General features: G+C 37.4%; 1 protein-coding gene across 8 annotated transcripts in view; it reads left to right on the top strand.

Moving 5' to 3' along the window:
* LOC143020338 (uncharacterized) overlaps nucleotides 1-11406 on the top strand; it is a 98084-nt gene extending 86678 nt beyond the window's left edge. For all 8 annotated transcript variants that reach the window (XM_076176669.1, XM_076176670.1, XM_076176665.1 and 5 more), the window contains 5 exons: nucleotides 272-598; nucleotides 4997-5072; nucleotides 5390-5472; nucleotides 7726-7977; nucleotides 10695-11406. In XM_076176669.1, coding sequence (XP_076032784.1) covers nucleotides 272-598; nucleotides 4997-5072; nucleotides 5390-5472; nucleotides 7726-7977; nucleotides 10695-10859 — 903 coding nt within the window. In that variant the 3' untranslated portion in view covers nucleotides 10860-11406. The remainder of the gene's footprint in view (nucleotides 1-271; nucleotides 599-4996; nucleotides 5073-5389; nucleotides 5473-7725; nucleotides 7978-10694) is intronic.
* The last annotated feature ends 655 nt before the right edge of the window (nucleotides 11407-12061 follow it).

Raw genomic sequence — 12061 nt, 5'->3', positions numbered from 1 at the left:
GGTGGTGGTGGTGGTGGTGGTGGTGGTGGTGGTGGTGGTGGTGCAAACTAATAACAATCGATACCTCACCGATTTTGGTGGTTCCTCGTTGCTTTTCTCATAGGAACTCTGTCTACCACTTTCACATCCGTAGAGATAATGACAGCGGTTTTCATTAACTTAAGATATAGATTATAAGTGTAGATCTGTCTGCGTAGATAAAAAGAAAAGGAGAATAACAACGCCAAAGTGACAAGTCGACGTTTACACACGGTAAAATTTTGTCTTTCAGGGTGATGACGTCAAGTCGCATGCAATGTCGCCCAAAGACGTTGCGGTTAGTCAGTCGCCTGAAGAAAAGAATAACACACGGAAGGTAGTCATTGACTTTGAAAAAAGGGAAGAAGAGACGAATTGTAGAAATTTTGAACCAAAAGACAACCAGACGTCGCCGCTGGTGCTGCCAGAGAAATCTATAGCTTCACGTGAAGTCTCAGAAGATATACGAGTAGACGTCATCGACGGCGATGACGACGACACTGACGGTGATGACATAGACTTGCATCACTGGTGTTGTGATCCGGAAATCTGGATTGCGCTCTTTGGGTTTATCTGCTTCGTAAGTTTAACCTTTTCTTCCTTAATTATTATCATTTTAATTTGCTCATTATCAGAAAAAGGATTATATATATGTATGCACACACACACACACACACACACACATTCGTCGGATTGACGGCAAAGATTGGAGCTCCGAAGAAAAAGCGAAATTTTCGTGGATCTCAACGTCAAGGAAGTACCTTTTTGTATTTACACCACGAGCTTTCCTCTTCCCTGTAAATACAAAAAGGTACTTCCTTGACGTTGAGATCCACGATGATGATGAAAAAGGAGAAGGGGAGAGATTACTGAGGGAAATGGAAGGAAATGAGGAAGGAGAGGACTTGGTCCAGGCAGGCAGACGCCATATAAACAAACGCGGGCCAGATCAATTTAGTGACGATGAAGGGACTAACAAAAATGTAAAGATTAGAAAAATAGATAAGAGCAGCACAATAGAAAGGGAAAATAACAATTTCCAAGGATTTAATGTGTGTGTGGGGGGGGGGGGAAGCCAACCCTCCCCGATTAGCAAGCCTAGAAGAAAAACTTGAGAAAACTATTAAACATTGGGAGGATAGGTTCGGTGAACTCACGAAGGTCACGCAGAGAGTTGAAAAATTGGAAGAATTAGAGAAGGTGAACCAAAAACTAAAGAAATAGAAGTATTAAAAAGACAGTTAAAAGAAGTAAAAGATGAGAATGAGAAATTAAAGAAGAAGAATAAAGAGAATAAAGATTCCATAGCAAAAGAAGCACAGGGTTGGAAAAAAATCCAAGAGAACAGCAAAATTGCATTTAATGATATAGTAAAACAACAGATGACAGAACAAATTGAAGACACAGTTATTAAAGTGATGAGACAGAAGGAGAATATAGTAAGAGACTTAGCAGATAAAAAGAAATGTATAATTATATTAGGAATGAAAGAGAAGTATAATCTAAATAGAACCACAAGAATCAAAGAGGAAAAAGAAAAAGTAAGCAGTTTACTAGAATTAGCTCAGGAAGGTGAACCTGAAATCGGGAAACAAATTGAAGAAATGTATAGCCTTGGGAAATATAGTACAGATAAGACCAGACTAATTAAGGTTACATTCAGGGAAACTAGCAACAGTGAACAATATGAAAAGGTATAGATAAAAAGAGAAATGAATAAAGAGGAAAGAGAGGAGGAAAAATGAAAAGACAAGAAGCTAAGGAAAAAACGAGAACAGAACAGTCAGAAAAAGAGAAATTCTATTGGAGAGTAGTGAATATGAAAGTGAGGAAATGGGCCATACCAGAGAAAAACAAAAGGAAAACAGAAAATACAATGTAAGTAGCAGAAAATTAAGAGTGCCTTACACAAATATAGATGGATTAATAACAGGATTGAATGAACCGAACGATTATCTGAAGGGAAAAAAAAACCGGACATAATGGGAATTGTAGAGACAAAATTAAAAGGTCCACTACCACCCAACAGTGTAGGACATGATGCATATAATTATTGGATTAGAAACAGAGAGGCAAAACAAGGGGGTGGAGTTATGTTCCTGACTAAGAAGGATATAAACATGAGTGTCACATATGGAAAGAATACAGTAGAGATGATTATGATCGATGTGGAAGACATAGATAAGAAGAGCAGAAAGTTTATAATAAATTATGTGTCTCCAAAAACAGCCTCGATAGAGAAGAGAGTGAACATAAAAGTATATTAGAAGACACAAGGATAACATTAAATAAGATAATGGAAGATGGAGGAAGAATAGCTATGATGGGCGACTTTAATTGCAAAGAAGTCTGCTGGGAAGAAATGACAGTAAAGGATGGAGACGACTCATGGGGAAATGTTCTACTTGAGATGATTATTGACCATACAATGACACAATGGATTCAAGAGAACACTAGGTATGGAAATGAAGAAGAACCATCGAGACTAGACCTAATAATCACATTTGAACCTGAAATAGTGGGAAAGATTGAATATAAGACACCAATAAGTAAAAGTGACCACATATCGATTGAACTGGAACTAAATGAGGAAAAATACATGAAAAGAAATGAACAATACAGAAAAGGAAGAATGATGTATGATTTTTTTTTTTTTTTTATAAAATAAGTTCTTTCAAAAAGAAAACTGGCAAAGAATATACAAAGAGGAAACAACAGTGGAAGAGAAATGGAATATTTTGACAAAAATTTATATATAAAAAAAGGAGTGGAAAAGTCTCAAGACAAAAGCAAGAAAAAGAATATGTAAAGTGCTGGTACAACAAAAGTTGTAGGGAGTTAAAAGACAAAAGAGACAAAGCTTGGACCAAATGGAAGAAACACAAAAGACCTGAAAAATGGAAAAATATATACTTGTTATAGAAAGTATAGTGTGCAGAGACGAAAAAAGAAAATATAAAAAAGATGTCATAGAAAATGTAAAGATCAACCAAATCTATTTTACAGATTTGTAAACAACAAAATGAAAAACAAACAAGATTTAGAGAAATTAAGACAAGGAGTTGAATACACAGAGGAAATAGAAATGGCAGAAATTATGACAAGCATTTTAAATCGGTGTTTACAAGGGAGAACATACAACCTGGAGAGATCGAATGAGAAGAGAAAGTCCCCCCTATGAAAGAAATAGAAGTAACAAATAATGAAATAATGAAACACTTGAGTAATCTTGATGTCAGAAAATCGCATGCACCAGATGAAATAGCAAATTGGATTTTGAAAGAATGCAAGAATGAACTGGCAGACAAAATAAATAGCATAATAAACAGTTCCTTGAAAGAAGGAAAAGTTCCAGAAGATTGGAAAAAAGCAAATATAGTACCTATATATAAAGGGGGAAATAAAGAAGACCCTACCAACTATAGACCAGTCTCTCTAACAAGTACAATAGCCAAAATTTGTGAAAGAATTATCAAAAGTAGATGGGTAAAGTATTTAGAAAAAAACGTGCTAAATCCAAGGCAATTTGGATTCAGACAAGGACGATCATGCGTCACCAATTTAATATGTTTCTATTCAAGGCTAATAGATATAATACAAGAAAGAGATGGATGGGCTGATTGTGCATTTCTAGACCTGAAAAAAGCTTTTGACAAAGTACCACATAAGAAGTTGCTTAAGAAATTAGAAACTGAAGGAGGAATACAGGGCAAACTGCTTAAATGGATGGAAGACTTTTTGCAAGAAATATGAGAGTAGTGATAAAAGACAAACACTAATTGGGATGAAGTAATAAGTGGTGTTCCACAAGGAACAGTTCTGGCCCCAATAATGTTTGTTATATATATTAATGGTATGAATGAAGAAATTGAAAGTTATATGAGCTTCTTTGCAGATGATGCATAACTGCTAAAAAAAAAGTGAACACGGAAGAAGATTGTGAGTCACTACAGAGGGATCTCAATAAAGTAAGGGAATGGAGTAGGAAGTGGGAGATGAAGTTCAATACTAAGAAGTGTAGTATAATGGAATTTGGAAAAAGCAAAAAAAGAATAATAGGATTATATAAATTGGGAGGAGAAGGAATAAAAAAAATAGAAAATGAGAAGGATCTGGGAGTCATTATTATGAATAATATGTCACCTGAGAGACATATAAATAAGATTTTTGGAGAAACTTATAATTTAGTAAGAACAATCAAAGTGGCATTTACATACCTGGATGAAGAAATGGTGAAGAAAATACTAATCACTTTGATAAGACCAAGGTTGGAATATGCAGCAACGATGTGGTCACCAAGTACAAAAAAATGTATAACAAAACTTGAAAGAATACAAAGAGCAATTACAAAATTGGCACCAACACTCTCAAAACTATCATATGAAGAGAGGCTAGCAAAACTTGAGCTACAGACATTAGAGCAAAGAAGAGAGAGAGGAGATTTGATAACTATTTACAGAATCATGAAAGGCATAGAAACTATTGATAAAGAGGATCTAATAAAATGGGATGATAGAAATACAAGAGGACACGGAAAGAAAATCAAGAAAGACAGCTATAGAAGAGATGTGAAAAAGAACAGCTTTCCTCACAGAGTAATAGACATTTGGAACAAGCTAGATGAGAAAGTGGTGTGTGCAAAAACAATACATGAATTTAAAAACAGTTTAGATAAAATGAGATATGAAGACGGGACACACGAGCATAGCTCCCCTTTCCGTAAAATACAACTAGGTAAATACAACTAGGTAAATACACACACACACACACACACACACACACACACACACACACACACACACACACACACACACACACACACACACACACACACACACACACACAGTACAAAGGACAAAGGCATCGTCGGTGAATTTGGTCATAAATGCAGTAAGAGCTACCTGGAGTAAACTCTTTACACATATTCATTTTTTACCATAAAACCTGTTCTCATAACTATGGAGTCATATTGTTTCAGACTTGGTCCCTCCTGCAAGCCTCCTTCTTCGTCTTCGTCATGAAGAATGCCTGGCAGTTCGATGAGGACAAAATCGGTGAGTTCGAGAAGAAAGTTAGTTCAAGTTTACTTAGGTATGCAATGCGAGGACTTCGTCGACCTTACCGTCTTCGTCATGGGGTTGGTAGTCATATTTAAAAGAAATGCGTATGAAAACACGAAATTGTAATTATTGTTGTTATCGTTACTGTCTTATTCTACCTATTATCATCGTTAATTTATTGAAAGTTGTCAGTGTGGCAAGTACACCACAAGCAACAATGAGAAAAAATCATAGGTATTCTTTAGTAAAATTAGTGTAGAAGTTTAACAATTTTACGTACGAACATATCAGCGTGGACTTTTCTGTTCCAGTGGCGGCGAGCAGTGGCGGCTGCCTGGCTGTGGCCCTTCTCTACAGCTTGTCTACTTTTGCCATCACCTTCCACACTTTCCAGGTAACTCCATTCCAGTCCACCAATCCTTCCATCCATTTGTCAATCAATCGCTGGTAACTCAACCTATGTCAAAATGGCATCCTTCCTTTACCTGTTTTTCTTTTTTTTTAATCAAAACTCGAAATTATTTTTTTATTCTTTATTCAATCTGTGACATTTATAATGTGTGATAGATGAAGTAGATCGTAGACCCTGTAGAATGGCAGTCTCGTTTTTTTCTGAATCAAAACCCGGAATAATCATTTTTATTCTTTACTCAGTCTGTGACATTTAAAATGCATGATGTTTTATAGATGAAGTAGACAGCTGACTGTAGAATCGTAGGCTGTATAAAGATCACTTGTTTGGGAGATAAATTCGGAAAATCTATGCTCTCCATCTCCACCTAAAGTGAATCCCTAAAAAGTCACTCCCTGGTTGAAAGAGAAGAACCCCTTCCCTAAAACCTCCGTCTTTGATCAGGGATGTACTAAATGCAGTCCCTTCCCCGTCTGTTTTTTTCCAGGTGATGTTCCACTGTCTGTCTAACCCCAAATATTGCTTTTGTTGTCACCTTTCGACATGAAACCAAACTATTCACCTCTTATAGAATTTTTTTCTTTTTATTTCCTCTATCCTAATCATCATCCATCTCTTAAAAGGAACAATATTTCTGCATTCTTCCAGTATTTTTCCTGTTTGTAGATTCTCTTCATTTTTGTATTTTTCACTATAATTTGATATTTCATCTTACCAGTGTGGTTTGTGAGTTATCCTCACTGAACAGATCGTCTGAGACCTTTGACACCAAACAGCGGAACCCATAATATCCGATTTTTCAAATTACGAACTGCATTTTCATAAACTTATTTAGCACTGTATATCGTACTTTCTGAATCAGTTACAGTTTTCAATATTCTTCACTAAAGTAATCTAGAATATATTTTCATAAACTAATTTTACGATATATTATTACTTTTTCTAAATCATCCATTTACATTGTGATTGCATTTCTAATCTAAAGCATTTTGAAAACCGTTGTATGTAATTATGAATTTTATACCATTGCACTATATTTTTTTCATAAGATGAAATTTCACACAAAATTCAAACTTTAACTTACATAGTCATCAAACTTTTATCATTAAATTATCATTTTGTGCAGGAATGTCTATTACGAAATAAAAACATTTAAACCTATATCCTACAAAGTAAACCAGCTGAAGATTTCTGAGATTCTCCTCTACTCCTTCACTAAAGAGAGAATAGGATACAGATCGATAAGATAATATGACGTCAGCTAGAGTAAAGCACAAAGTATGGTTTAAAACAGAAGGAGCTACTGCTAAAAACAGTTAGCCTGTTATTTCTAAACAACATTAGATATTAAGTCACTCTGAATAAAATCCTATCTTTCTCTTTGATATTTCCTATTCTCTTCTTTATTATAGCTAATTTGTGCATTTCACAACTAATCCTACTCCTGTTATACACTTATCTACATACATATACCAAAGGCTTTTTCCCCCTTACACGGGGGTAGCCATATACTTATCTAGTTTTCTAATTTTAGTGGGTTTCTGATAATTCAACTTAAGTAGATGAAATGGATTGCAAGTGCTTGCAACCGAATAGTATCCCAACAGGGGAGTTTGAGATTCATATTAAGGCTGGATACAAGGTGAAAGTGGACAAAATAAACAAGTAAAGAAATTGATAGATAATAAAAAATTACAAAGACAAAAATATAGATAATTAAACATTGAGCTAATAAAAATATAAGAAAATAGATAAACATACACACACATAAACAAACATATACATATGCATATACCCAAACACGAACGCAAACTCATACACACAAACACGCGGGTGCGCACGCACATACACACACACGCGCACACACACACACACGCGGGCGCGCACGCACGCACACACACGCGCGCGCGCGCGCGCACACACACACGCACGCACACACACAGTGCAAAACAATTGGGCACTGAAAAATGAATTTGACATATCATTTGGTTTGGTGAGGAAAGAAGCAGAGAACGCAAACCCACACACCCCATACCCACCCCCACCCCCACCCCACGCCGTGGCCTCTTTTCGTCATCAGGTGTCCTGACCTCCTCAGCTAAACAAAACCGTCTGGCGTTAGGTTAAACCCAGTCTATAAAGGTGAGATCGCTGCAAAGACATTGTGAAATCCTCAAACCCTTACATGAACAAAATTGTCTGACTTCGGAAGTTTCACGAGCGAATCATTGACAGAACCTGGATCTCTGCCTCTGCTGCTGCCCATCTCTCTTCCTGACGGCCTCGCTGTGGGAGGGTCGCGCTTGGCGAAGCTTCTGGTGGACCTACAGCATCCTGAGTCTCCTGGTGTCCCTCATCAACATCGGCCTTTGCGTCTGGTGGGGCTTCGTCATCCGGGACGATATCCCTATGCTGGTCTCGGCGATCTCGGCCGCGTTCTACGTCGTCTTCTGGGTCGTCCTTCTCAGGACTCTCGGAGTGGAGAAGGTTTTTTTCTTATTAATGTTTTCTTTTTTGTGCTTGTGTGTGTGTGTGTGTGTGTGTGTGTGTGTGTGTGTGTGTGTGTGTGTGTGTGTGTGTGTGTGTGTGTGTGTGTGTGTGTGTGTGTGTGTGTGTGTGTGTGTGTGTGTGTGTGTGTGTGTGTGCGTGCGTGCGTGTGTGGTTGTGCGCGTGCGTACATGTGCATTTACCTAGTTGTATCACACGGGAAGGGAGCTATGCTGGTAGTATGTGTACGTGTGTGTGCGAATGACAAGTAGAACGTAAGTAGACTGGGGCTGAAAGAATGAAAGATTGGATGACGATAAGAAGGTTTTTATACATAAACATAGTATGAAAAGAAGAAACGCGTTAATGAGAAAATAGTGGTTCCACTTTTTTCCTTGTGGTAATTAACTCCCAGTTCCCACACGCACTGCAGTCATAACGTACTCTACATTTCGTATGTATGTATATATGTATGTATGTATGTATGTATGTATGTATGTATGTATGTATGCAAAGTAGACCACTTGGAAAACAGAAACCAACGAAGCAGAGCACTTTCGTATATCATATCTTCAGTGCAAAAAGTACGTACGTATGTATGTAATGAACGTATGTAATGTATGTATGTATGTGTGTATGTGTATGTATATTCTCTTGAATAGACCTGAAACTTCCTTATTGATTAAATTCTTCTGTTTTTTTTTCATATTACCTTATTTTTTCTGGTGTTGGAGAAGACATCCATAGTAGTAGGCATTTCACGCTTCCATTTGCGCATTATCAAGAATGGAGACTGGAGAACATAAACTGGAGTACAAAGGGAAGACACTTATGACGTGCCTCAGCGTTTTGTCGGATTTATTTTTTATTTATTTTTTTTTTATGGTATACTGTTCTTTTGTTATGAGTGTTTCTGTTATGAATAAGATTCTTTTGATATGGAGATGGCGGAGGATACAGGTGGATTTTATTATTTGTTGTAGGGTGATATCTTTATTTTGAGCTGCTTTCATGTGTTGTTCGATGGAACATTTTGCGGGTGCGTTGTAAATCTTGAAAGGAGTTGTGTTATAGTTCAAATGTAATTCACGTTACTGAGAAGTTTACAGCTTCCTTTATTGTCTTTAGATTCATAGATTACATTGGATTGTTTAACAAGATTTGGTCTAGGTCCATTGATGTTCGACATAAATAGGTTTATGGTCTTTCAATTTCTATAATAGATTATAAATTCAATTGCATCTTCTGGTGTAATGCATTTTATGTTTCTCTTTGTTATACTAGTAATTTTGTTATCATTTCCTTCATTAACCGTTCGTCAGTTTTGCAGGCCGTGGATTTTTGGTTACAACAGTAGTGTGAGAATTATTTGTGTGTGTGGGAGAGATTCGGACATTATTTTAATCAGGATTTTTTTAATTGATTATCAGAGTTGGACTTCTTGTGACCATTGTTCATCAGAGCATGTCATTGAGAAAAATGTGTCATTGAGAAAAATGTTCCAGTCTGAAGCTGCTTTATAAGCGTAATAGGGAAAGGCTCGAATGACCCGTTTTATAAGGTGCGTTTTATAGCATACAGGCATTTATTAGGTCCTATATGTTAAAGTGGTGTATGCTCCTGTACTTCCATATACTATTATATCGAGGAAAGGGTGCTTATGTGTGAATGATATTTTGACGCAGCCCGAAGGGATTTCTCCCCGTCTTCTCTTGTTCTGCATGAGGGAACGGAGAGAGGGTGGTCGCCGATTAAGTGAAGCGGCCTTGCTGTGGATGTACTGTGTCTTGCTACATTGCTTCTGACCCAGAGCAGTGGGCGGGATACAGGGATGACCCGTCATCCACGAGGAGCTAAGATGAGAGGGAGGAAAGGGTGGTGGATGGGAGTGGAGTGGGTGGGAGTAGGTACGTGCCTTTGACTTGGCTACCTCCCTTATAAGGGGGAAAAAGCTCTTGGTGTATAGATAGATGTTTTCATGGATGACTCCGAATACCAAAGAAGATTCAAATGCGTCCTTTAACTGCAGAGGCTGAGAGGAATCTTTAACTACGATGAATATGTCGTCAATGAAACGGGCAATAGATCTTGAATCGTAAAAATAAGGTTTTTGATTCCACTGCATACGTTCTCCAGTCTACATTCTGAAACCTGTCTCGATATTGCACAAATTGATTCAAGATACGTCGACACCTATGGGAGTCTTCTTTATACCCTTTCCCCAACTCCTTAAAGAAAAAATCAAAGGAGAAAAATAAACACCCAAGGAAGATGCTGTAATGATCATAATCTCTTGTATTATTTGTTTTTGTTTTGTTATCATTTTTCTGTTTGATTCTCATTTATTATTAGGTATATGTCAATTTATTATCATTTACTATCTACCTGTTTGTTTATTGTTTAACTATACCTATGCATTAATTTATGTATTTTATTTGTTATTTACATTACTATAGTTTTCATTTATTAAAAAAAAATTTCGCATCCGACCTAGATATGGACCAAAAGGTCTCCTGTCGGCATGCTCCGCCTTTGTAATCCTATGTAAACAAATTGATGAAACAGAAGAGATTAATCAATATTGAAGTTTTTGGTCTATTTTACAGAATATATCTTCAAGAAAAGCTGCTTTTCTATTATTTATGAATTTGTGTAGTATATACAGTAGATATGTGTATCATATATGTATGTATATATATGTATCCATTCCCCAACAGAGCCACCGAATTGTCCTGGCTGATCTTGAAATGATGCCCGCGCCACAGAGCCAGGACCAGGACCAGGACCAGGACCAAAGCCAAGACATTCGTCGCCGACGCCTGGGACGTCTCCCGTCAACAAGTATTCTTCGACCTCCAGATATGCCTGTCACAGTCGCCTGAAGGTCATCTGAAAGTCGTCTGAGGCCCGTTGTCAAGGTCGTTTGAAGGTTGCTTGAAGATCGACTGATGGTTGTTTGAAAGTCGTTTGTAGATCGTGTGAAAACCGGTCGAAGGTCACTTGAAATTAATAATCAGAACAGAATGATAAAAGTGAGCTAGAAAAGCAAAGAAGTAGTTATAATTATAATGATTATGTGATGATAATGTTGACAATGATGGCGATCGTGTGATGTTAACGATAGCGATGACGATGATCGTAGTTGCCATCACCCTTGCCATAAGGGTGATGGCAACGACGATGATAATGTGATGGTAAAGGTAATGATGACGATGTTTGTGATGGAGATGATATTGAATGACTTTATAACTGAAAGGAAAAGTTTAGAGGCTATCAATAAGGAAAGGCTATTGGCAGCTAGATAAACTTGGACATTAAAAAAGAAACGGGAGAGTGAAAAAAAAAATGAGATACAAGAATGTATTACGATGAGACGACATGCTGAGACAAAAAGCAGAAGTCAAATGTAAATAAAGGAGATAATTTTGATGTAATGAGTTAACTTCACAACCAAATATTACCCTGCGACGGGGAACAAGAATACTGCCATTATGTCCCCTAAGTGCCGAAGGTAACTAAATGGATTAAATCGAGGAAATGGAGGACTAGAAGCCTCCTTCCCTCGTTTTGCATTTTTCTCACACCTTGAGCCACTTATATATGTGTATATATATATATATATATATATATATTTTATATGGGGAGATTTCCCCCTCTTTTCCGTACATGAATTTTCTAATCCCAAATATACGAATATTCCATTAATATTTCCGAGATTTAAATTCACATTTCTGTTTTGAGGCGCCCTTTAAAAATGCCTTGTTCTACCTACCATCGGATCATCTGACCATTTCATTTCCCTCAGGGGACGTCACTGTAACAAAAGGGTTAAACTACTTCGACTGGTCCCCTTATATTATAGGGCGACGTCTTTGACATTGAGGCAATATTATTACCCACCCTGGTGGAGTGTTCGGAATCGTGCTGCTGTCCTCGCATTCGCTTAGTTGTGGGTTCGAACCCACGCTCCTCTCCAATTCCCAACAGTGACCGCTACCTATCCCAACAGTCCCCCAAAGCGCGTAGGGCAAAGGTGAAGGCTTCGGGCGCAGCTACTCAGCGTCTCCTGGCGTAGGCTCCTCAC

This window comes from Oratosquilla oratoria, chromosome 39 (assembly GCF_046742065.1).
Source record: "Oratosquilla oratoria isolate Oo_2021 chromosome 39, ASM4674206v1, whole genome shotgun sequence".
NCBI lineage: Eukaryota > Metazoa > Arthropoda > Malacostraca > Stomatopoda > Squillidae > Oratosquilla > Oratosquilla oratoria.
The sequence above is the reverse complement of the archived record's forward strand: the minus strand, read 5'-3'. Positions and strand labels throughout refer to the sequence as shown.